General features: G+C 45.2%; 1 protein-coding gene across 4 annotated transcripts in view; it reads left to right on the top strand.

Annotated features, from left to right (window-relative positions):
* The window catches only part of ADGRB2 (adhesion G protein-coupled receptor B2), a 673,616-nt gene that overhangs the window by 455,166 nt on the left and 193,475 nt on the right, over positions 1 to 24,975 (top strand). For all 4 annotated transcript variants that reach the window (XM_075336137.1, XM_075336136.1, XM_075336138.1 and 1 more), the window contains exon 3: positions 978 to 1,064. In XM_075336137.1, coding sequence (XP_075192252.1) covers positions 978 to 1,064 — 87 coding nt within the window. The remainder of the gene's footprint in view (positions 1 to 977; positions 1,065 to 24,975) is intronic.

The following is a 24,975-nucleotide window of genomic DNA, read 5'->3' as shown; positions in this document are numbered from 1 at the left end:
CTGGCTCCCCCTGGTGGCAGCATTACAAAACCTATGGACACATAGAGTACACAGAGGCATAGTCAGGTCACAATCCGAGGGTCAGAATTTCAGGAAGACACGTAATGGATTTAGGGAGAAAACTGAGACGTGGTCAGGTAACAGTCTAAGTTCAAAAGCCAGGAGGTCACGACAGGAACATGAAGCGGGAAGAGAGGAGTCAAACAACAGTCTGGGATCAGGAAACAATCAGAGCACAGGCAGGAACACAGGCCAACAGCACAACAACAGAACCAGAAAATATGACTGGCAAGGTTCTGGGATAGCATGCTCACTAAAGAAGCAGAGCAATAACTCAGAAGATGGAACACCTGAACAATCAGCATCTCCAAGAACCAGCATGGAAGCTTGCACTGTCAATCAATCTGCCAGCTCAGTAGCTCAGGAAAACACAGCAGAGCATTTCCTAGTATGCAAGATGCTCTGCACAGAGGAATCATGACAATTTCCCAGACTAACCACCCATCTCATGACCTGAACTCAAAAGTATATGTATATATATATATATATATATATATATATATATATACATACATATATATACAGCTCTTGAGTTGGGGTTAGGTGACCAGTAAATGGTCTGGAAACAATGGTCCGTAGGAGGACCATCTAAGTCCAGTCCTAAAATTTCTTTTGAGCATAGTACAGTGTCCTTTACGAAACCTTGTGTCACGCTCAATGCAAGGCGTGCTATGTAATTATTAGAGGAATGAGGGCTGGTTACAATTGTGTTCAATCAGCTGAATCTGTGATCTCTTAAAGTATGCTAGATGGCTACTTAAGTAGCTAGAAAGGGCAATCATTTTCTATTCAAGGTTGATAGTTTGGTTTCTGTCTCTATTATAAGATGTCTGTATTTGTAGCATGCCATTTTTGCCCAGTACTAGTCAGTGTCAAGTAATAAGTTCTTAGTCACCAATCTTTATTTTCCTTTTAAGGTGAAGATGAACAGGAAGAGAACCAGAAGGTCAAGACCCAGAGGCCACGATCTGCAGATGAGCCTGCTGTATACATGGCCCAGACAGGTGAGAAGAAGCATACAAATCATATTTTCTCAAAACATATAGTACTGTCATGTTATAAAGATCTAACACCAATATATATACAGTGGTACTTCGGTTTTCGTTGACGTCAGTCATCGTTGGCTTTGATTTTCATTGATTTTTTCCACTTTAAATTTGCCCCGGTTTTCGTTGTTTTTTGTCAGCATGCCCACGTGACTCTGCTGCTAATTTTGCGACAACAAAGGGTGGTCCACCTGCTCCGTGTGACCTTGTTTGAGTATCAGCCCGCTTGTCAGTTTCTAAATGTATGTAAGATAAAATGTATTTATTCTTTACATTAATATTTTATATTAATTTCTTATTGTTTTTTAGTATTAAACACTATCTTTATTCTCTATAAAATGTGTTTTTGGTATACATTTTAGAGTGTCTAAAACAAATTTATTAGATTTACATTGATTCCTATGGAAATAATTGCCTCGGTTTTCATTGGTTTCGGTTTTCATTGATTGTATTCAGACGGATTATATACTGTATTATCAATAAAAACCGAGGTATCACTGTAACCTGCAATTTAGGGAGGTGAGAATTAAGCTGCTTCTATGGATGCATATGGTCACTGTGGACTTTGCTGATAGGTAGTCGTGGATTCATAATAATAGTTATATAACTTGTTATTATGTAAAAAAAAAAAAAAGCACAGAAGGCAATATTGTAACCATTGATACGATCAAAAGGACACAACCTCCGGCAAAAAAATGAGAACTAGCTAAAATAAGAAGAAATGGGGTGTTAATGAAACCGAGTTTGGAAGAACTGCTGAAGAACAGTTGACCTTAAATAAAGTCACCAATAACAATATTTTTTGTAATACTTTGTTCGAATTCCTTAGCATTTCTATTCAGACATTTTACAGTTTGATAAGTAATTCATGAGATTCACAGATTACACCTATACTGTAGTATTGCGCCTATTAATTTTGACCTAGGCCCTTCTGTTTATGGAAATTGATTTGAGGTTGACAGCTACAACATTACCGGTTAGTAGCAATACTGAATAGTGATGTGGTCCTGCTCCCCACTAGCTAGTCTATCTCCATACATAAACAATGAGACCAACCACTCATGATTAGAGATGAGCGAACCGGTCCCGGTTCGGCTCGAGGTCGGTTCGCCGAACGGAGGTCCCGTTCGAGTTCGGCTCGTCGAACGTTCGACGAACCGAACTCGAACTGCATAGGAAACAATGGCAGGCAATCACAAACACAGAAAAACACCTAGAAAACACCCTCAAAGGTGTCCAAAAGGTGACAAACAACTCACAACACATGGGAAAGTGACAAGGACATATACTCATGCGAAAACAAAAGAGCTGGACAAGGAAAAAGAGGAGGACACACAGATATATGAGTATATGCAAGGAAACATCGATTCCATTATTGTGCAACTTGAGCCCTGCTCATTTTAGGCTTCCAATCTGGATAAATTGCCTGAGCTCGCCACGTACGCCTTGGGGATCTTGTCGTGTCCTGCAGCCAGCGTTCTCTCGGAACCTGTCTTCAGTGCTGCTGGGGGTCTGCTGGCAGATAAGCACACGTGTCTGTCCACTGACAATGTGGACATGGCTCTCAGAGGACTTTTCTTCCCCTGGGTCAGCCAGGGGACGGGAAAGGCAAGCGTATTTTTGATAGTGCTTCATGCAAAGTATCTTTTCATTTTTCAAAAGGGGCATCAACTGATGTCAGTCAAGTGGGGTGTGTGTGGCCCAATTAGTGGCAACGAGGGAGACTGTGGTTGGAGTCCCCTCGCTGTGTTTCTAAAAGAACCAAGATGAACAAGTCATGGCTCTCAGAGGACTTTTCTTCCCCTGGGTCAGCCAGGGGACGGGAAAGGCACGCGTATTTTTGAGAGTGCTTCATGCAAAGCATCTTTTTCTTTTTCAAAAGGGGGGTCAACCGATGCCAGTCAAGTGGGGTGTGTGTGGCCCAGTTAGTGGCAACGAGGGAGACTGTGGTTGGAGTCCCCTCGCTGTGTTTCTAAAAGAACCAAAATGAACAAATCATGGCTCTCAGAGGACTTTTCTTCCCCTGGGTCAGCCAGGGGACGGGAAAGGCACGCGTATTTTTGAGAGTGCTTCATGCAAAGCATCTTTTTCTTTTTCAAAAGGGGGCTCAACCGATACCAGTCAAGTGGGGTGTGTGTGGCCCAGTTAGTGGCAACGAGGGAGACTGTGGTTGGAGTCCCCTCGCTGTGTTTCTAAAAGAACCAAGATTAACAAGTCATGGCTCTCAGAGGACTTTTCTTCCCCTGGGTCAGCCAGGGGACAGGAAAGGCACGCGTATTTTTGAGAGTGCTTCATGCAAAGCATCTTTTTCTTTTTCAAAAGGGGGGTCAACCGATGCCAGTCAAGTGGGGTGTGTGTGGCCCAGTTAGTGGCAACGAGGGAGACTGTGGTTGGAGTCCCCTTGCTGTGTTTCTAAAAGAACCAAGATTAACAAGTCATGGCTCTCAGAGGACTTTTCTTCCCCTGGGTCAGCCAGGGGACGGGAAAGGCACGCGTATTTTTGAGAGTGCTTCATGCAAAGCATCTTTTTCATTTTGAAAAGGGGCATCAACTGATGTCAGTCAAGTGGGGTGTGTGTGGCCCAATTAGTGGCAACGAGGGAGACTGTGGTTGGAGTCCCCTCGCTGTGTTTCTAAAAGAACCAAGATGAACAAGTCATGGCTCTCAGAGGACTTTTCTTCCCCTGGGTCAGCCAGGGGACGGGAAAGGCACGCGTATTTTTGAGAGTGCTTCATGCAAAGCATCTTTTTCTTTTTCAAAAGGGGGGTCAACCGATGCCAGTCAAGTGGGGTGTGTGTGGCCCAGTTAGTGGCAACGAGGGAGACTGTGGTTGGAATCCCCTCGCTGTGTTTCTAAAAGAACCAAAATGAACAAATCATGGCTCTCAGAGGACTTTTCTTCCCCTGGGTCAGCCAGGGGACGGGAAAGGCACGCGTATTTTTGAGAGTGCTTCATGCAAAGCATCTTTTTCTTTTTCAAAAGGGGGGTCAACCGATGCCAGTCAAGTGGGGTGTGTGTGGCCCAGTTAGTGACAACGAGGGAGACTGTGGTTGGAGTCCCCTCGCTGTGTTTCTAAAAGAACCAAGATGAACAAGTCATGGCTCTCAGAAGACTTTTCTTCCCCTGGGTCAGCCAGGGGACGGGAAAGGCACGTGTATTTTTGAGAGTGCTTCATGCAAAGCATCTTTTTCTTTTTCAAAAGGGGGCTCAACCGATGCCAGTCAAGTGGGGTGTGTGTGGCCCAGTTAGTGGCAACGAGGGAGACTGTGGTTGGAGTCCCCTCGCTGTGTTTCTAAAAGAACCAAGATGAACAAGTCATGGCTCTCAGAGGACTTTTCTTCCCCTGGGTCAGCCAGGGGACGGGAAAGGCACGCGTATTTTTGAGAGTGCTTCATGCAAAGCATCTTTTTCATTTTGAAAAGGGGCATCAACTGATGTCAGTCAAGTGGGGTGTGTGTGGGCCAATTAGTGGCAACGAGGGAGACTGTGGTTGGAGTCCCCTCGCTGTGTTTCTAAAAGAACCAAGATGAACAAGTCATGGCTCTCAGAGGACTTTTCTTCCCCTGGGTCAGCCAGGGGACGGGAAAGGCACGCGTATTTTTGAGAGTGCTTCATGCAAAGCATCTTTTTCTTTTTCAAAAGGGGGGTCAACCGATGCCAGTCAAGTGGGGTGTGTGTGGCCCAGTTAGTGGCAACGAGGGAGACTGTGGTTGGAGTCCCCTCGCTGTGTTTCTAAAAGAACCAAGATGAACAAGTCATGGCTCTCAGAGGACTTTTCTTCCCCTGGGTCAGCCAGGGGACGGGAAAGGCACGCGTATTTTTGAGAGTGCTTCATGCAAAGCATCTTTTTCATTTTGAAAAGGGGCATCAACTGATGTCAGTCAAGTGGGGTGTGTGTGGGCCAATTAGTGGCAACGAGGGAGACTGTGGTTGGAGTCCCCTCGCTGTGTTTCTAAAAGAACCAAGATGAACAAGTCATGGCTCTCAGAGGACTTTTCTTCCCCTGGGTCAGCCAGGGGACGGGAAAGGCACGCGTATTTTTGAGAGTGCTTCATGCAAAGCATCTTTTTCTTTTTCAAAAGGGGGGTCAACCGATGCCAGTCAAGTGGGGTGTGTGTGGCCCAGTTAGTGGCAACGAGGGAGACTGTGGTTGGAGTCCCCTCGCTGTGTTTCTAAAAGAACCAAGATGAACAAGTCATGGCTCTCAGAGGACTTTTCTTCCCCTGGGTCAGCCAGGGGACGGGAAAGGCACGCGTATTTTTGAGAGTGCTTCATGCAAAGCATCTTTTTCATTTTGAAAAGGGGCATCAACTGATGTCAGTCAAGTGGGGTGTGTGTGGCCCAATTAGTGGCAACGAGGGAGACTGTGGTTGAAGTCCCCTCGCTGTGTTTCTAAAAGAACCAAGATGAACAAGTCATGGCTCTCAGAGGACTTTTCTTCCCCTGGGTCAGCCAGGGGACGGGAAAGGCACGCAAATTTTTGAGAGTGCTTCATGCAAAGCATCTTTTTCTTTTTCAAAAGGGGGGTCAACCGATGCCAGTCAGGTGGGGTGTGTGTGGCCCAGTTAGTGGCAACGAGGGAGACTGTGGTTGGAGTCCCCTCGCTGTGTTTCTAAAAGAACCAAAATGAACAAATCATGGCTCTCAGAGGACTTTTCTTCCTCTGGGTCAGCCAGGGGACGGGAAAGGCACGCGTATTTTTGAGAGTGCTTCATGCAAAGCATCTTTTTCTTTTTCAAAAGGGGGGTCAACTGATGCCAGTCAAGTGGGGTGTGTGTGGCCCAGTTAGTGGCAATGAGGGAGACTGTGGTTGGAGTCCCCTCGCTGTGTTTCTAAAAGAACCAAGATGAACAAGTCATGGCTCTCAGAAGACTTTTCTTCCCCTGGGTCAGCCAGGGGACGGGAAAGGCACGCGTATTTTTGAGAGTGCTTCATGCAAAGCATCTTTTTCTTTTTCAAAAGGGGGCTCAACCGATGCCAGTCAAGTGGGGTGTGTGTGGCCCAGTTTGTGGCAACGAGGGAGACTGTGGTTGGAGTCCCCTCGCTGTGTTTCTAAAAGAACCAAGATGAACAAGTCATGGCTCTCAGAGGACTTTTCTTCCCCTGGGTCAGCCAGGGGACGGGAAAGGCACGCGTATTTTTGAGAGTGCTTCATGCAAAGCATCTTTTTCTTTTTCAAAAGGGGGCTCAACCGATGCCAGTCAAGTGGGGTGTGTGTGGCCCAGTTAGTGGCAACGAGGGAGACTGTGGTTGGAGTCCCCTCGCTTTGTTTCTAAAAGAACCAAAATGAACAAATCATGGCTCTCAGAGGACTTTTCTTCCCCTGGGTCAGCCAGGGGACGGGAAAGGCACGCGTATTTTTGAGAGTGCTTCATGCAAAGCATCTTTTTCTTTTTCAAAAGGGGGGTCAACCGATGCCAGTCAAGTGGGGTGTGTGTGGCCCAGTTAGTGGCAACGAGGGAGACTGTGGTTGGAATCCCCTCGCTGTGTTTCTAAAAGAACCAAAATGAACAAATCATGGCTCTCAGAGGACTTTTCTTCCCCTGGGTCAGCCAGGGGACGGGAAAGGCACGCGTATTTTTGAGAGTGCTTCATGCAAAGCATCTTTTTCTTTTTCAAAAGGGGGGTCAACCGATGCCAGTCAAGTGGGGTGTGTGTGGCCCAGTTAGTGGCAACGAGGGAGACTGTGGTTGGAATCCCCTCGCTGTGTTTCTAAAAGAACCAAGATGAACAAGTCATGGCTCTCAGAAGACTTTTCTTCCCCTGGGTCAGCCAGGGGACGGGAAAGGCACGCGTATTTTTGAGAGTGCTTCATGCAAAGCATATTTTTCTTTTTCAAAAGGGGGGTCAACCGATGCCAGTCAAGTGGGGTGTGTGTGGCCTAGTTAGTGGCAACGAGGGAGACTGTGGTTGGAGTCCCCTCGCTGTGTTTCTAAAAGAACCAAGGTGAACAAGTCATGGCTCTCAGAGGACTTTTCTTCCCCTGGGTCAGCCAGGGGACGGGAAAGGCACGCGTATTTTTGAGAGTGCTTCATGCAAAGCATCTTTTTCTTTTTCAAAAGTGGGGTCAACCGATGCCAGTCAAGTGGGGTGTGTGTGGCCCAGTTAGTGGAAACGAGGGAGACTGTGGTTGGAGTCCCCGCGCTGTGTTTTACATGCTTTTAGAAGGGCATGACATGGCTTAGAGGTTGACTTTCAGCATCTGGAAACTGTTGGCTACCAAAATTCTGCCTTTCCAACCTTTTTAACCGAGGATTTTCGAGACCTTATGCCAATCGCAGTGCCCCAAGAGCCGATGCCCAGGCGCCACTCCTTCTCCAACAAAGGCGTGCACGCGCTACACCAGCATGTCGCACTCAACATCACTGATTCCTTGAGAAACTCTGTGTGACAGGGTGCTTTTCACCACAGATAATTGGCCCAGTAAGCATGGACAGGGGCGTTACATGTCGCTGACTGGGCAATGGGTTACTGTGGGGAGAGATGGAGAAGGGTCTGCTGTACAAGTCTTGCCGTCCCCACGAGTTGTTTCAATCCTTCTTCTGGATGTAGAAGTTAATACACTGCTTCTGCCTCTTCAACCTCGTGTGGGTCCTCCACCTTGGCGCAAACCCTGTGTGGTCAGGCCACCCTTCCTTGTAACTGCGCACAAGGACTACCACACACCTCCTTACTATGCTGGCAGCAGAGCTCAATGCCATCAGGCGGTCAAAGTTTTACTTTGAAATGTATGGGAAATGTGAGTCACACCGCTGAGAAGTTGTGGACGGTTAGCTCTGGAGACCGAGTTTCATCAATGGTTGTCTCCACTCAACCAGCAGCCAGGGAAGGCCGGGTGCGACAATGATGCAAATATGGGTGCGGCCCTTCGCTGTGACAATGTGACACACGTGCCTTGTGTGGTTCACGTGTTGAACCTGGTTGTCCAGCAATTTTTAAAGCACTATCCTGGCCCACATGGCCTTCTGCAGAGAGCACGGTGTAACGCCTTGCTTGATCCACACACTCAGATGGGCTGTAAATGATAGGCTAGAGGGAAGCCACTCACCAAGCAGGACCCCTAGAACCCTGAAACCCTTTAACCCCTATACAGGGATTAGGAATTGCACAGGGCCCAAGGTGATTAATACCTGTGGAAGGCTGCAGTTCCAGAGAATAGTAGTCAGGCAGGGTCAAAACATTAATTGAGGAACAGGAACAGAATGGGACGGCCAGGACTTAATCAGAAAACAAGCAGAGGTAAAATGCGGATCGGCCAACAAGGTACATAAACAGCAAGCAGGAAAAGTAGTCAGGTAACAAGCACACAAAATCATAAAACTGAACTGGGGGTAAAAGCAGAGCTATGTCTGGCAGTGGTCTGCAGACAGGATGGGCATAAAAAAGGGTGTGGTGTCTTCCCATTGGTTGCAGCTGAATGATGGTATTTCATCTGTGAGATACCCACCAGCTACATTCAGCCAGAGATTCTGCATCTGTCAAGGTAACGCAGCCCAGTGGGTGAGCATAACCTGCGTCCACCTGCGCCGCTGGCATCGACTCCTCTCCCATCATCAGCACTATTCATGAAAGGAACACGTTGTCACCTGGCGACCGGAGTACAAATTGACGGAGCGGACTCCGTTGGTGACTTAACAGCCGTGTGCGGCAATGATACCTGGCTGCGGGCCATCGTCAGGGCAATGTGACACACGTGCCTTGTATGGCTCACGTGTTGAACCTAATTCTCCAGCAATTTTTAAAACACCATCACGGCCTACATGGCCTTGTGCAGCGTGCACGCTCGCTATGTGCTCACTTCCATCGTGCGCACACAGCAGCTCAACAACTTTCGTCGCTACAGAAGTCTTTAGGTCTGGTGGTTAAACGCCTGAAATGCGATGTGCCCACACGCAGGAATTTGAATCTGCACATGTTGCAGCGTTTGTGGCAGCACCGCCGAACCCTGCTGCAATACGTTATGACATATAGCCTGGGATAACTTGATCCAGAGGTGGTGCAGATCACGCTGCTGGAGTGGTGTCAGATCAAGGACCTATGCACCCTGCTACACAGTTTACAAATGTCGACGAAGATGTTTAGCACTGGCAATGTCATTCTCAGCGTGACAATTCTGGTCATCTACAGGATGGAGCACACTGTAATTATTATTCGGAGTCAGGTGTTGGGACAAGAGGAAGGGGAGGAAGTACAGGAGGAGTCATATGCGGAAGGGATAACAAGATCTACGAGGTCCAGATGGTCAGCGGCACCTATGCGGCAGTCATGGTGAGGGAGAGGGATTAACAAGGGCACATAGTATCAGCAAAAAGTGTTGAGTAAGGTGCAGGAGCCCATGAAGAAATGGAGGACGAACTGGCGATGGGCATGGAAGACTCAGCAGATGAGTGAGAGCTTGCTCACATTTCGGTTGTGCGAGGTTGTGGGGAGAGGGCAGAGGAAGGAGGCACGATTCTCACGTCTCTGCCACCAACACACCAAGGACTTGGTCCTCCTGGATGCACAAGACACATGAGCGCCTTCTTGCTGCACTACCTACAACATGACCCTCGGATTGTACGAATTCAAAGTAATCCAGAATACTGGGTTGCAACACTGTTAGATCCCCGGTACAAGACAAAATTTGGCAAAATAATTCCTGCCATAGAAATGGACGCACGTATACAGGAGTATCTGCAGAATGTGGTACGCAATCTTAGATCTACTTTTCCACTAAACACCAGTGCTGCACAGAGTGAATCTCACCGCTTTGTCATGGATAGGAGGAAATGGTCTTTTACTTGTCCACATCTGAGGGACCGAGGGCTGGCTGCTGTGCTGAGATGGCGTTGAGTACGGTGTCCCTGCAGAGTTGCACTTTTGGTCATATACCAAAATGAGTTGAAAAAGGACAGATGCTGGTGGAAAGGGGAACAGGTGTGTTGGAAAGGGGAAAAAGTTTTGGTCCGTGGATTTGGTGGTTAAGCAACAGTAACATTTGCTGAAGAAACACCATCTGTTACAGTGGGACTGGCAGATTTGGATAAAGTGGTATATACTATGTTACCGCTATATAACGAAAATTAATAAGAAAAGAAAGAGAAAGGTATATATCCCCATCAGCAGTCTGTGTTCACCGTGCTCCCAGTTGGAAAAGGAGAGGTTGGCAACTGGAAGGTTTGGTGGAGGATACAGAGCTGTGTGGCTATGAAACTAATAGTAGCCTGAACCGAGTTAGACGCCATTCGGATCTGGAGACTGGGAGCCCTGTTAGCGTCACAGGGTCCACATGCCCACCCAGCCCAGGAACTCCCTGTTAACAACACAGGGGCCATTGAGTACGCTGACCGTGTGCGTAGGGGCACACCTGTGGACAGCAGGCGCATCAGCAGCAGCAGGCCTGTTAATGCCACTGGGCTGCACAAGCAGGACTGGTAGGACAGGAGCTGGTCTTAACCGTTCTACGTTACCAACTGTGGTGGTGGCCTGCATCGACACCCTATCCTTGCCTACCTCTGGCCTAAAGCCGCAATGGGTTCAACACATGGAGGTGTGCTCTTTCGGAGCATAATAGAAGACTGCGCACCTCCTTGTTGGCTCCAGCCCCTTTTATAACCTGGGTCCGCCCCAAACCAGGGTGAACCACAATGCACCTCCTGGAGACAAAAATAGAGTGACACGTCATGAGTGGCATAACTAGCGTCCTATTTGGAAACGCAACTTCAATGATGACCTCATGGCTGCCATGACCCAAACACCTCACCAGTCATCGTCTGACCATCAATAATGCGGTGACAAGTCATAGGGGTGGGCCTCTGCAAGCCATTTGGGAGGACACCTGATGCCCTGTGGTCTATATGGGACCCCCACATCAGGGGCAGGGCCAAAGAGTTTATTACCGGACATAGTCTCTGATGCAGTAAGTGCCTGAGCATGCTCAGTAGCATGAAATACAGTCTCTGAAAAAAGACTATCAGCTTTAGCATGGTGTCTAGGCACAAAACAGGACTTAGACCCGGCACGGAATGCAAGCACCTGTGCAAAGAGGCTTTTCACACTTAGTGTGGGAGCATGCGCTGTATCCCGAAATGAAGACTTAGCGTCAGGAATGGCACAGTCAGGCTGAGCATACTCACTAGGCGAAACACTGTAATTAGGCTGCAGCTGGGGTAAATCGGCACACGCATGCGCACTAGCTGCCTCTCCACACTTAGACGTGGAGGGGAAATTGCTCTTGGAGATGCTGTCTATGAACAGAAGGAAAAGCTAAAGGAAGCCTGACTTTCTATCCCTCCGAATTATGAAATGCAGCAATGAATTCCCTGAGTTTGCTATAACATTAGCGTAGCAAAATGTGCAGGAGGGTATCATGCAGAGGTGCTAGAAATAGCTTGGCACTAGTGGGGCACTAATGGAATACAACAGCCAGTTCTATGATGCCACTAAATGGCAGTATTTTTTGCTATCATTATAGCTTATTAAAAACAGAGCAGGAGGGTGTCCTGCACAGGTGCTAGAAATAGCTTGGCACTAATGGAGTACAACAGCCACTTCTTGTATGCCACTAGGTACACTGACTGTTTGCTAGTATAATGGCTTAGTTAAAAAGAGTTGGAGTGTGCAATGCAGGCAGACGTGCTGCAAATATCTTTACAATAGTGTGAATAGACAAAAGTACAATAGCCACTTCTTGTGTGCCACTAGGTACACTGACTGTTTGCTAGTATAATGGCTTAGTTAAAAAGAGTTGTAGTGTGCAATGCAGGCAGACGTGCTGCAAATATCGTTACAATAGTGTGAATAGACAAAAGTACAATAGCCACGTTTAGGATGCCACTAGGTACACTGACTGTTTGCTAGTATAATGGCTTAGTTAAAAAAAAGTTTGAGTGTGCAATGCAGGCAGAGGTGCTGCAAATATCTTTACAATAGTGTGAATAGACAAAAGTACAATAGCCACGTTTAGGATGCCACTAGGTACAGTGACTGTTTGCTAGTATAATGGCTTAGTTAAAAAGAGTTGGAGTGTGCAATGCAGGCAGACGTGCTGCAAATATCTTTACAATAGTGTGAATAGACAAAAGTACAATAGCCACGTTTAGGATGCCACTAGGTACACTGACTGTTTGCTAGTATAATGGCTTAGTTAAAAAGAGTTGGAGTGTGCAATGCAGGCAGACGTGCTGCAAATATCTTTACAATAGTGTGAATAGACAAAAGTACAATAGCCATGTTTAGGATGCCACTAGGTACACTGACTGTTTGCTAGTATAATGGCTTAGTTAAAAAAAGTTTGAGTGTGCAATGCAGGCAGACGTGCTGCAAATATCTTTACAATAGTGTGAATAGACAAAAGTACAATAGCCACATTTAGGATGCCACTAGGTACACTGACTGTTTGCTAGTATAATGGCTTAGTTAAAAAGAGTTGGAGTGTGCAATGCAGGCAGACGTGCTGCAAATATCTTTACAATAGTGTGAATAGACAAAAGTACAATAGCCACGTTTAGGATGCCACTAGGTACACTGACTGTTTGCTAGTATAATGGCTTAGTTAAAAAGAGTTTGAGTGTGCAATGCAGGCAGACGTGCTGCAAATATCTTTACAATAGTGTGAATAGACAAAAGTACAATAGCCACGTTTAGGATGCCACTAGGTACACTGACTGTTTGCTAGTATAATGGCTTAGTTAAAAAGAGTTGGAGTGTGCAATGCAGGCAGACGTGCTGCAAATATCTTTACAATAGTGTGAATAGACAAAAGTACAATAGCCACGTTTAGGATGCCACTAGGTACACTGACTGTTTGCTAGTATAATGGCTTAGTTAAAAAGAGTTGGAGTGTGCAATGCAGGCAGACGTGCTGCAAATATCTTTACAATAGTGTGAATAGACAAAAGTACAATAGCCACGTTTAGGATGCCACTAGGTACACTGACTGTTTGCTAGTATAATGGCTTAGTTAAAAAGAGTTGGAGTGTGCAATGCAGGCAGACGTGCTGCAAATATCTTTACAATAGTGTGAATAGACAAAAGTACAATAGCCACGTTTAGGATGCCACTAGGTACACTGACTGTTTGCTAGTATAATGGCTTAGTTAAAAAGAGTTGGAGTGTGCAATGCAGGCAGACGTGCTGCAAATATCTTTACAATAGTGTGAATAGACAAAAGTACAATAGCCACGTTTAGGATGCCACTAGGTACACTGACTGTTTGCTAGTATAATGGCTTAGTTAAAAAGAGTTGGAGTGTGCAATGCAGGCAGACGTGCTGCAAATATCTTTACAATAGTGTGAATAGACAAAAGTACAATAGCCACGTTTAGGATGCCACTAGGTACACTGACTGTTTGCTAGTATAATGGCTTAGTTAAAAAAAGTTTGAGTGTGCAATGGAGGCAGACGTGCTGCAAATATCTTTACAATAGTGTGAATAGACAAAAGTACAATAGCCACGTTTAGGATGCCACTAGGTACACTGACTGTTTGCTAGTATAATGGCTTAGTTAAAAAAAGTTTGAGTGTGCAATGGAGGCAGACGTGCTGCAAATATCTTTACAATAGTGTGAATAGACAAAAGTACAATAGCCACGTTTAGGATGCCACTAGGTACACTGACTGTTTGCTAGTATAATGGCTTAGTTAAAAAAAGTTTGAGTGTGCAATGCAGGCAGAGGTGCTGCAAATATCTTTACAATAGTGTGAATAGACAAAAGTACAATAGCCACGTTTAGGATGCCACTAGGTACACTGACTGTTTGCTAGTATAATGGCTTAGTTAAAAAATGTTTGAGTGTGCAATGCAGGCAGAGGTGCTGCAAATATCTTTACAATAGTGTGAATAGACAAAAGTACAATAGCCACATTTAGGATGCCACTAGGTACACTGACTGTTTGCTAGTATAATGGCTTAGTTAAAAAGAGTTGGAGTGTGCAATGCAGGCAGACGTGCTGCAAATATCTTTACAATAGTGTGAATAGACAAAAGTACAATAGCCACGTTTAGGATGCCACTAGGTACACTGACTGTTTGCTAGTATAATGGCTTAGTTAAAAAGAGTTGGAGTGTGCAATGCAGGCAGACGTGCTGCAAATATCTTTACAATAGTGTGAATAGACAAAAGTACAATAGCCACGTTTAGGATGCCACTAGGTACACTGACTGTTTGCTAGTATAATGGCTTAGTTAAAAAGAGTTGGAGTGTGCAATGCAGGCAGACGTGCTGCAAATATCTTTACAATAGTGTGAATAGACAAAAGTACAATAGCCACGTTTAGGATGCCACTAGGTACACTGACTGTTTGCTAGTATAATGGCTTAGTTAAAAAGAGTTGGAGTGTGCAATGCAGGCAGACGTGCTGCAAATATCTTTACAATAGTGTGAATAGACAAAAGTACAATAGCCACGTTTAGGATGCCACTAGGTACACTGACTGTTTGCTAGTATAATGGCTTAGTTAAAAAGAGTTGGAGTGTGCAATGCAGGCAGACGTGCTGCAAATATCTTTACAATAGTGTGAATAGACAAAAGTACAATAGCCACGTTTAGGATGCCACTAGGTACACTGACTGTTTGCTAGTATAATGGCTTAGTTAAAAAGAGTTGGAGTGTGCAATGCAGGCAGACGTGCTGCAAATATCTTTACAATAGTGTGAATAGACAAAAGTACAATAGCCACGTTTAGGATGCCACTAGGTACACTGACTGTTTGCTAGTATAATGGCTTAGTTAAAAAAAGTTTGAGTGTGCAATGCAGGCAGACGTGCTGCAAATATCTTTACAATAGTGTGAATAGACAAAAGTACAATAGCCACGTTTAGGATGCCACTAGGAACACTGACTGTTTGCTAGTATAATGGCTTAGTTAAAAAGAGTTGGAGTGTGCAATGCAGGCAGAGGTGCTGCAAATATCTTTACAATAGTGTGAATAGACAAAAGTACAATAGCCACGTTTAGGATGCCACTAGGTACACTGACTGTTTGCTAGTATAATGGCTTAGTTAAAAAAAGTTTGAGTGTGCAATGCAGGCAGAGGTGCTGCAAATATCTTTACAATAGTGTGAATAGACAAAAGTACAATAGCCATGTTTAGGATGCCACTAGGTACACTGACTGTTTGCTAGTATAATGGCTTAGTTAAAAAGAGTTGGAGTGTGCAATGCAGGCAGACGTGCTGCAAATATCTTTACAATAGTGTGAATAGACAAAAGTACAATAGCCACGTTTAGGATGCCACTAGGTACACTGACTGTTTGCTAGTATAATGGCTTAGTTAAAAAGAGTTGGAGTGTGCAATGCAGGCAGACGTGCTGCAAATATCTTTACAATAGTGTGAATAGACAAAAGTACAATAGCCACGTTTAGGATGCCACTAGGTACACTGACTGTTTGCTAGTATAATGGCTTAGTTAAAAAGAGTTGGAGTGTGCAATGCAGGCAGACGTGCTGCAAATATCTTTACAATAGTGTGAATAGACAAAAGTACAATAGCCACGTTTAGGATGCCACTAGGTACACTGACTGTTTGCTAGTATAATGGCTTAGTTAAAAAGAGTTGGAGTGTGCAATGCAGGCAGACGTGCTGCAAATATCTTTACCATAGTGTGAATAGACAAAAGTACAATAGCCACGTTTAGGATGCCACTAGGTACACTGACTGTTTGCTAGTATAATGGCTTAGTTAAAAAGAGTTGGAGTGTGCAATGCAGGCAGACGTGCTGCAAATATCTTTACAATAGTGTGAATAGACAAAAGTACAATAGCCACGTTTAGGATGCCACTAGGTACACTGACTGTTTGCTAGTATAATGGCTTAGTTAAAAAAAGTTTGAGTGTGCAATGGAGGCAGACGTGCTGCAAATATCTTTACAATAGTGTGAATAGACAAAAGTACAATAGCCACGTTTAGGATGCCACTAGGTACACTGACTGTTTGCTAGTATAATGGCTTAGTTAAAAAAAGTTTGAGTGTGCAATGCAGGCAGAGGTGCTGCAAATATCTTTACAATAGTGTGAATAGACAAAAGTACAATAGCCACGTTTAGGATGCCACTAGGTACACTGACTGTTTGCTAGTATAATGGCTTAGTTAAAAAATGTTTGAGTGTGCAATGCAGGCAGAGGTGCTGCAAATATCTTTACAATAGTGTGAATAGACAAAAGTACAATAGCCACATTTAGGATGCCACTAGGTACACTGACTGTTTGCTAGTATAATGGCTTAGTTAAAAAGAGTTGGAGTGTGCAATGCAGGCACACGTGCTGCAAATATCTTTACAATAGTGTGAATAGACAAAAGTACAATAGCCACGTTTAGGATGCCACTAGGTACACTGACTGTTTGCTAGTATAATGGCTTAGTTAAAAAGAGTTGGAGTGTGCAATGCAGGCAGAGGTGCTGCAAATATCTTTACAATAGTGTGAATAGACAAAAGTACAATAGCCACGTTTAGGATGCCACTAGGTACACTGACTGTTTGCTAGTATAATGGCTTAGTTAAAAAGAGTTGGAGTGTGCAATGCAGGCAGACGTGCTGCAAATATCTTTACAATAGTGTGAATAGACAAAAGTACAATAGCCACGTTTAGGATGCCACTAGGTACACTGACTGTTTGCTAGTATAATGGCTTAGTTAAAAAGAGTTGGAGTGTGCAATGCAGGCAGACGTGCTGCAAATATCTTTACAATAGTGTGAATAGACAAAAGTACAATAGCCACGTTTAGGATGCCACTAGGTACACTGACTGTTTGCTAGTATAATGGCTTAGTTAAAAAGAGTTGGAGTGTGCAATGCAGGCAGACGTGCTGCAAATATCTTTACAATAGTGTGAATAGACAAAAGTACAATAGCCACGTTTAGGATGCCACTAGGTACACTGACTGTTTGCTAGTATAATGGCTTAGTTAAAAAAAGTTTGAGTGTGCAATGCAGGCAGACGTGCTGCAAATATCTTTACAATAGTGTGAATAGACAAAAGTACAATAGCCACGTTTAGGATGCCACTAGGTACACTGACTGTTTGCTAGTATAATGGCTTAGTTAAAAAGAGTTGGAGTGTGCAATGCAGGCAGAGGTGCTGCAAATATCTTTACAATAGTGTGAATAGACAAAAGTACAATAGCCACGTTTAGGATGCCACTAGGTACACTGACTGTTTGCTAGTATAATGGCTTAGTTAAAAAGAGTTGGAGTGTGCAATGCAGGCAGACGTGCTGCAAATATCTTTACAATAGTGTGAATAGACAAAAGTACAATAGCCACGTTTAGGATTCCACTAGGTACACTGACTGTTTGCTAGTATAATGGCTTAGTTAAAAAAAGTTTGAGTGTGCAATGCAGGCAGACGTGCTGCAAATATCTTTACAATAGTGTGAATAGACAAAAGTACAATAGCCACGTTTAGGATGCCACTAGGTACACTGACTGTTTGCTAGTATAATGGCTTAGTTAAAAAGAGTTGGAGTGTGCAATGCAGGCAGACGTGCTGCAAATATCTTTACAATAGTGTGAATAGACAAAAGTACAATAGCCACGTTTAGGATGCCACTAGGTACACTGACTGTTTGCTAGTATAATGGCTTAGTTAAAAAGAGTTGGAGTGTGCAATGCAGGCAGACGTGCTGCAAATATCTTTACAATAGTGTGAATAGACAAAAGTACAATAGCCACGTTTAGGATGCCACTAGGTACACTGACTGTTTGCTAGTATAATGGCTTAGTTAAAAAACGTTTGAGTGTGCAATGCAGGCAGAGGTGCTGCAAATATCTTTACAATAGTGTGAATAGACAAAAGTACAATAGCCACGTTTAGGATGCCACTAGGTACACTGACTGTTTGCTAGTATAATGGCTTAGTTAAAAAGAGTTGGAGTGTGCCATGCAGGCAGATGTGCTGCAAATATCTTTACAATAGTGTGAATAGACAAAAGTACAATAGCCACGTTTAGGATGCCACTAGGTACACTGAGTGTTTGCTATTATAATGGCTTAGTTAAAAAGAGTTGGAGTGTGCAATGCAGGCAGACGTGCTGCAAATATCTTTGCAATACTGTGACTAGACAAAAGTACAATAGCCACGTTTAGGATGCCACTAGGTACACTGACTGTTTGCTAGCATAATGGCTTAGTTAAAAAGAGTTGGAGTGTGCAGAGGACAGGAGGATACAGTGCCAGGATTGTGGGGCTCTGGGTAGAGGAATGGAAGCCTGCCTTTCTTTTCCCTCCTAATGGTGAAATGCAGCGACGAAATCCCTGACCTTGGCTACACAGACGCTGTCTCTGTTTTCAGGACCTGTCACCTATGGCTCTGACCCCACCGGTTTGAGCCCTTAAAAGGACTGATAGAAAGTGCTCTCCCTAAGCTGTCCAGCGCTGTGTATGGAGCGCATACAGCTGTATCGGCGATAGGACTCAGGAGGACGGAGCTGCGACAGTGATGTCTGACACCAAAGACGCAGAAGAGATAATGGCGTCCTGGAGGAAAATGTCCGGTTTTATAATGCAGGGACATGTGACATGGACATCCTATCACACATGCCGTTGCTTCTCTGGCTAAAAGTCCACTTAGCTGTGTGTGTGTGTGGGATTGGCTGACATGCTGGCCCGCCCCACTACACGCGCGCGCTTAGGGAAGGAAGACAAGGAAAAAAAAAAAAAAAGGCGATCGCCATTATAGAAACAGCAGTGATCTGAAGGCGCTGTTCACACACGCTATACACTGAAATGTCATAATAGTGTGATTCACAGAGTGACTTACACTATTACAGCGGAAAGCCAGCTAGGAATTAGCTGTTTTTTTGCTGCTAGAACCGTTCTCGAACGTTTCTAGAACTATCGAGCTTTTGCAAAAAGCTCGAGTTCTAGTTCGATCTAGAACAGGCCCCAAAATCACTCGAGCCTAGAACTGGAGAACCGCGAACCGCGCTCAACTCTACTCCTGATCACTACAGCCTTCCCTGCCATGTCTCTCCTCTTCATCAATTCAATCTCATGGAGATTAGACATCCCATCAAGTTGTAATTTTACACTTTCTACCGATTTAGAAGAGCAAAGATTAATTCACACATTAATTCCTCCAATCAAAATGTTATAGTTTACATATAGAATTAATGTTAAGCAGATATTTAGTCTACTTATGAAGGCACATTTTTAACACTTTGCTTCATGGATGTAAAATATATTTCCATATAAGTCATGAGCAAGCATGCTCAGCACTGCTCTATGCCCCATCGAGCATCTGGGTGCTCGGGCACGCTCATTAATCATCCGAGTCTCATAGTTGCTCAAGCTCCATGCTGTTTTTCAACCACTAAACATGCAGGGATTACCTGCCATTCAGTGTAATGGCAGAGCCATGTTGTTTACTGGCATTACTGTGATTGGTCAGCCGCATCATATCGTCGAGTCTTATATGAGACCTGGGGGTGCAATGCTCGGCACGCTGCAGACCGGAGAGTGTTGATGGAGAAGGAATAGCTTAGTTTAGAGCAGGGTTGTACACTTGCACCCTTTAGTGCCTTTCATGTGGCAGCAGAGGGTGTTTTAGCCTGTTTTAACATAAGAAATAATTTAAAAAACAACGTGTGGTCCCCCTTATTTTTGATAACCTGCCAATATAAAGCAGACAGCTGGGGACTTGTATAATCAGGCTGGGAAGGTCTTTGGGTATTTGGCCCCTTCCCAGCCTAAAAATAGCAGCCTTCAGCCATCCCAGAATTAGCACATTCATTATATGTGCGAATTCTGGCGTTTTGCCTAACTCTTCTTGATTGCCCTGGTATAGTGGCAATCGAGTTAATGCTTTTGGATTGATGTCAGCTGTGAATTGTCAGCTGGCATCAAGCCTAGGACACCCCCATTACTAACCCGGTAAGTGTAGAGTTAAAAAACGCACAATGAAAAATAGTTTATGTGAATAAAGGCTCCCCCACACTATCCTTCGTTCATCAATGTATATATAAAAAAAAGCCATGAAGATCTGACATAAACTCATGGTGTAGTGCCCCCCGAATCCATACTCCAACCTATGTAGCAATTGTTTTTATGTTAAAAGGGCAGCAGAGTGTTAAATTCATTTTTGCTATTTACAGTATTATATTTTGAGACTACAGTCAAGAAGAAGTCAAGAAAATTAGTATATGGCAAACAGGAATATGCAACGTAACCAAGACTAATAGTCTTCCATTCTCTGCAGAACATGCTGACAAAGAGTCTGTATCAAACCCAAAATATTCAGGTCTCATTTGGTTTCATCATATAAAATCTATAAAAGAAAAACTGTCTCTAGGTGATGCTATTGATTTTGCTAGCACAAGATGCTAGAACTGCAGGCTTTTAGGTCACAACATCCCACGTTAAGCATGATTTACATGTCAAATGCTGAACCAATGCAGAATCACATAAGCCGGCGAGTTTAAAATTACCGACTGACGTGCTGCGGTGACAGGAGTTAAAGGGAGTGAGTGACAGGAAACCAGGAGCAGTAAGAATTGGTGCAGGGGTTGTAATTACCCAAGGCCATAAAGCCCTGGTAAGTTTTAGCATTTAACAATCCAGAAATGAGCTGCTGACCTTTTGCCTGCTGATGGAACATGAAGTGGGAACATGTTCAGGTCAAATATCTCATTATATTGTATAAGCCATGTTGGGTTTCTTAACCCACAAAATAAAAGGTCAGGTACTTACTTTTCGGTTGTCATATGATAGTAGCCATGACCCTATTGTGGAAAAAGGCTGGTATTTGCAAGCTTGCAGAATGTATGGATTGAATTTAGAACAAAAAAAACACAGAAATCTGTAAGTAACCAGTGTAACTACTTAACTGCAGATATGGGAGGCATTAACAGGAGCATAGTAGAGGGGGGAAGGATATGGGCAGGAGAGGCATGTGTCCCGGGGGCCTTTAGGATCAAGGTTATGGTGGAGCCTTCGTGACCTAACAATGTTCCAGGTGGTGTACGGTAAAATTAACTGAGAGATCAGCAGCTGACATAAATGGAATGAAAAAGTTCATTACAGTGCAAAATGTGTTGCACTGTCTTTTGCCCACAATAAAATTAGTTAAAGGGGTTGATCACAAAATCTGTATTTTAACAGATGTGTGGAGGAGATGATTTCTGTATATTTTCTAATATATAAGTATGACCACTTCTTCTCCTACACTTGTTAGGACAGCTTTCTTCACAGACTGCTCTGCTATCCAGTCCATAAAATGTCTGCTGGTGGAGGAGCATGTGACCAAAAGAAAAACACCTCAAAACAGAAAGCTGCTTTTCTATTGGAGGAGGCTGATGGACTGGTCTGGTCACTAGCAGCCATTTTAATGACTGGATAGCTGTGAAGTCCATAAGGAAAGCTTCTCTAATAAGTACAGCAGAAGAATCTGTCATACTTATATAATAGTAAATGTACACAAAATCATGTCCTCAACAGATCTGTTAAAGATGACATGGCCAACCCCTTTAAGTTTTATAGGAGAGGGAGCCAGGCTGAATCTTTGCTTTGGGTGAAAGGAAACTCTTCTCTGACATCAGTGTAGTAATGTAGTGAACCTGAATTTCACGCTGACATTGCTATGTAATAACATGGTACCAAGTCATTATTGTTATATGGAAAAACAGACATGCTAGTGAGTATGAGCTGCCTACCACCACGAGTCAGGACATTTATGTAATCTGAGTGGCCACTTTTGGTCAATAACAATGTCTGAAATCTCAAAAGCTATGGAGCAGCTTCATTCTGCAATAGCTATGCAGACCTTAGATGAGGTGAGGAGGTGAGTATCAATTATTTTACATGAGCCACTAAAGTGATTAAAGGGAACCTGTCACCAGATTTGGTGACTATAAGCTGCGGCCACCAACAGTGGACTCTTGTATACAGCATTCTAACATACTGTACATAAGAGCCCAGGCCGAACATAAGAATGACTTTATAATGTGCCGCCCCTGCAGTGGTCGAACCGCTCGGATCCAGGGGAGATGATTACTCGTGGCAAGAGGGTCTCCGAACCCGGGGGCTAGGGGCCGCACTCAAATGAAGAGGGGGGTATTTACAGGGGAGATATAGTTTGTGACGCCACCCGTGGTGTGCGGTAATTGGGAGTACCGCCGCTGCCGTTGGGAGTACCCGGGGTGATGGAGTGGGGCAGCAAGATGATGTTACCCTCCACGGGTAGGGGAAGGCCCCGGGACTCTGGATGGTGCTATGGGATGTAGGGGGAGCGCAGGCTCGCTGGTTGCAGGGGTTAATTGGGTACTCACTCAGCAATAAAGCAGACGCTGACAACAGGGTAAACCAAGTCTCTGACTGCCGCTGTCTCTCGAGGGGAGCTCGTCTGGGTCCCGTCCCCTGCAACACTGCTTGTTTGGAAAGCCCTATCCCGCTCATTGCGCTAGTGCCCCTGATCTCTGAGTTTCGTGGGAACAGTCCATAGAGATCTCCGCAGGTTAATTGCCGGGTCGCCTGAAGCTTCTCCCCGACCTAGGGTCCGGGTACCCCGTCGTGCCTTCGGTCCCGGACCTGTGTTAGGACCAGGCTGCTGACTGTCCTCCAAGACAGGTCCCAGGCACCTAGCCTCAATCCACTGCGACCGGGGGTCCGACTCCTCTAGGTCCAGACCACTGTCTGCGACCTAGTCTGCTCCTCCCCTGGGAACTACAACTCCCAGCTTCCTCAGAGCTCCTCACAGCTCGAGAGTTACCACTCAACTCTGGGGAGCTGCTACTCCCAGCTCCCCACTCACTGGGGGCTACTTCTTTTCTGCCTGTCAGCTCTTCTCTGCACTCCCTCCCTCGCTGACTTCCCCCCTTGCCACCACTCTGTCTGACCCCTAGGTAAACTGCCCTATTCCAGCTTAAGCAGCCCACTGGTGTGCTTGACAGGTGTGGTGTGAGGTGTAACTAGGATTTGTGAATGCTGGTGGAGACAGTACTGCAGGATGGAGACCCAGAACCATGGGGGGTTGAGTCCTGCACTGAAGAGAAAGAGCGTGCAGTACCCTGTGACGACCTGGATAGTACAGGGGCATCACAATAATACTTACCTAAATGGTGAGTACCGAGCACCCGAGCATGGTAGTACTCACTGATCACTACTTGTTATGAGTACCAAGCATGGTAGGGATCGCGCATTATGAGTACTGAGCATGGCAGTTCTCGCTCATCACTACTCGTTACGAGTACCAAGCACCCGAGCTTGGTAGTGCTCATGTGGCGCCCTTGAGGCTACCGTCACCACAGAGGTACTGCACCTCAGCCAAAGGTGTGGTGCCCCATCCTGGGTAAGAAAGCGGCCATTTACCGGTTCACGTACCAAAAACCTGCAGACACCCAATTGTCAGCTTACACATTAGATCAGGGTCGGAGCAGGTCCCATTAATGCTTAGCGACCAGTAGTCTGGTAATGGCACTTAAGGCCCATGCGCTGTCTCTAGAACCATCCAGGGATTGGAGCTTGGTGGGGGAGCTGTCTGAAGTAAAATGGGGGAGCTAAGTTTAAAGAGTTGACAGTTGACCATTGACAGAGTCAGTCAGGAGCAAGGAGGAGACCCACTAGGGGTCGGTCCGAACCCTGGCGGTCTTCCTCAACCCTGGTGATGTTGAAGAAATAATCCCCGAGAATTAGGGGAGGGGTGTCAGACTCCCCTATGGTCTTCTTCCACAAGCAACATCTCCCGGTGGAGGGATTTGGTCGCAAACGGTGTCGCAGTCCCTAGGCTAGGCAGAGACTTCAGGACTTTCTAGTAACACTAGAGACCAGGGTGGCTGTATGCACCTTTGGGCCACAAGCAGCACACGAATCCTCTGGAAGGGGTCACAGAGGATCAGGGAGCCAAGCAGGCAGAATTCCCTTTGAGGGTCTGTGACCCCTGGTTCAGGGTACTGTGTGTGGAGGTGCAGGACTGGCGGGAGAGAGTCAGTGCAGACGAGTTGACCAGGAAAGGCAAACAAAGGAGAACCGTTACTGGCCTCAGACTTACTCTGGATTGGCGGATGGCCATCACTGGGGATCCCAACATACCGTGTGGACTAATCTGGCTGTTAACTGAGAACCAGTACAGTGAATAAAAGACTGTTATTGAAAAGCCATGATGTCTCCATTCCTCCTGCATCACAGCCTTCCCTCATAGACTTTCATATTTCCAATGGTCGCCCCGGGGTCCTGCACCACCTGAGGGGAGCAAGATTACCTCAGCTGCGCTATCATCACCTGCCCCGGGGAACACGCAGTGAAGCCCCGTCCCACATAGCCGTAAAACCACAGGTCGCGTCACAAACTTTAAAATCTTTAAAAATACAACTCCCATCATCAGCCCCTTTATCGAAGAAAAACACCACCGTGGTTACGAAGCCGGATCCTGCCACTGCTAACATCCCCGGACTCCGAGTACCCCCGGCAGGGCGTGTGACTTACTCATCACTAATTACCACTTAAATTTCCCACTTTGTAGTCATTGAGAAAATAGCAAAAAAAAGTGCTCCAAAATTGTCCTTATAAATTATGGCTGTGGGTAAGGAGTAAAGTTTTTAATTCACTGTCAATAAGAAAGATAGTTTTTACAATCATTTTGCTACTGGACACAGCCTTCAACCTGAAGTGACAGTATACATCACATCTATAAGATAGACTAGGCTTTCTGTCCCTATAAATATATAGTCACCGTTCTCGCTTCTGGTCATTGCATCTTTATGACTGCAGATCTATATTATACTTATCGAAATCATGCTTGCTAGAATTGTTTAAAGGGTCTCTGCAATGTACAAAAATGCTATTATCATGCAAATATATGGTTATTCTGCAGGATCTGATGAAGTGCACCCACCGTACTGAGACATCTGCTACCAAGAGGAAATTATCTTTTTTCCTTCCAGCAGCCTCGTGTAATGG

Source organism: Anomaloglossus baeobatrachus, chromosome 2 (assembly GCF_048569485.1).
Source record: "Anomaloglossus baeobatrachus isolate aAnoBae1 chromosome 2, aAnoBae1.hap1, whole genome shotgun sequence".
Lineage (NCBI taxonomy): Eukaryota > Metazoa > Chordata > Amphibia > Anura > Aromobatidae > Anomaloglossus > Anomaloglossus baeobatrachus.
Note: the sequence above shows the minus strand (reverse complement) of the source record. Positions and strands in the feature narration are given on the sequence as shown.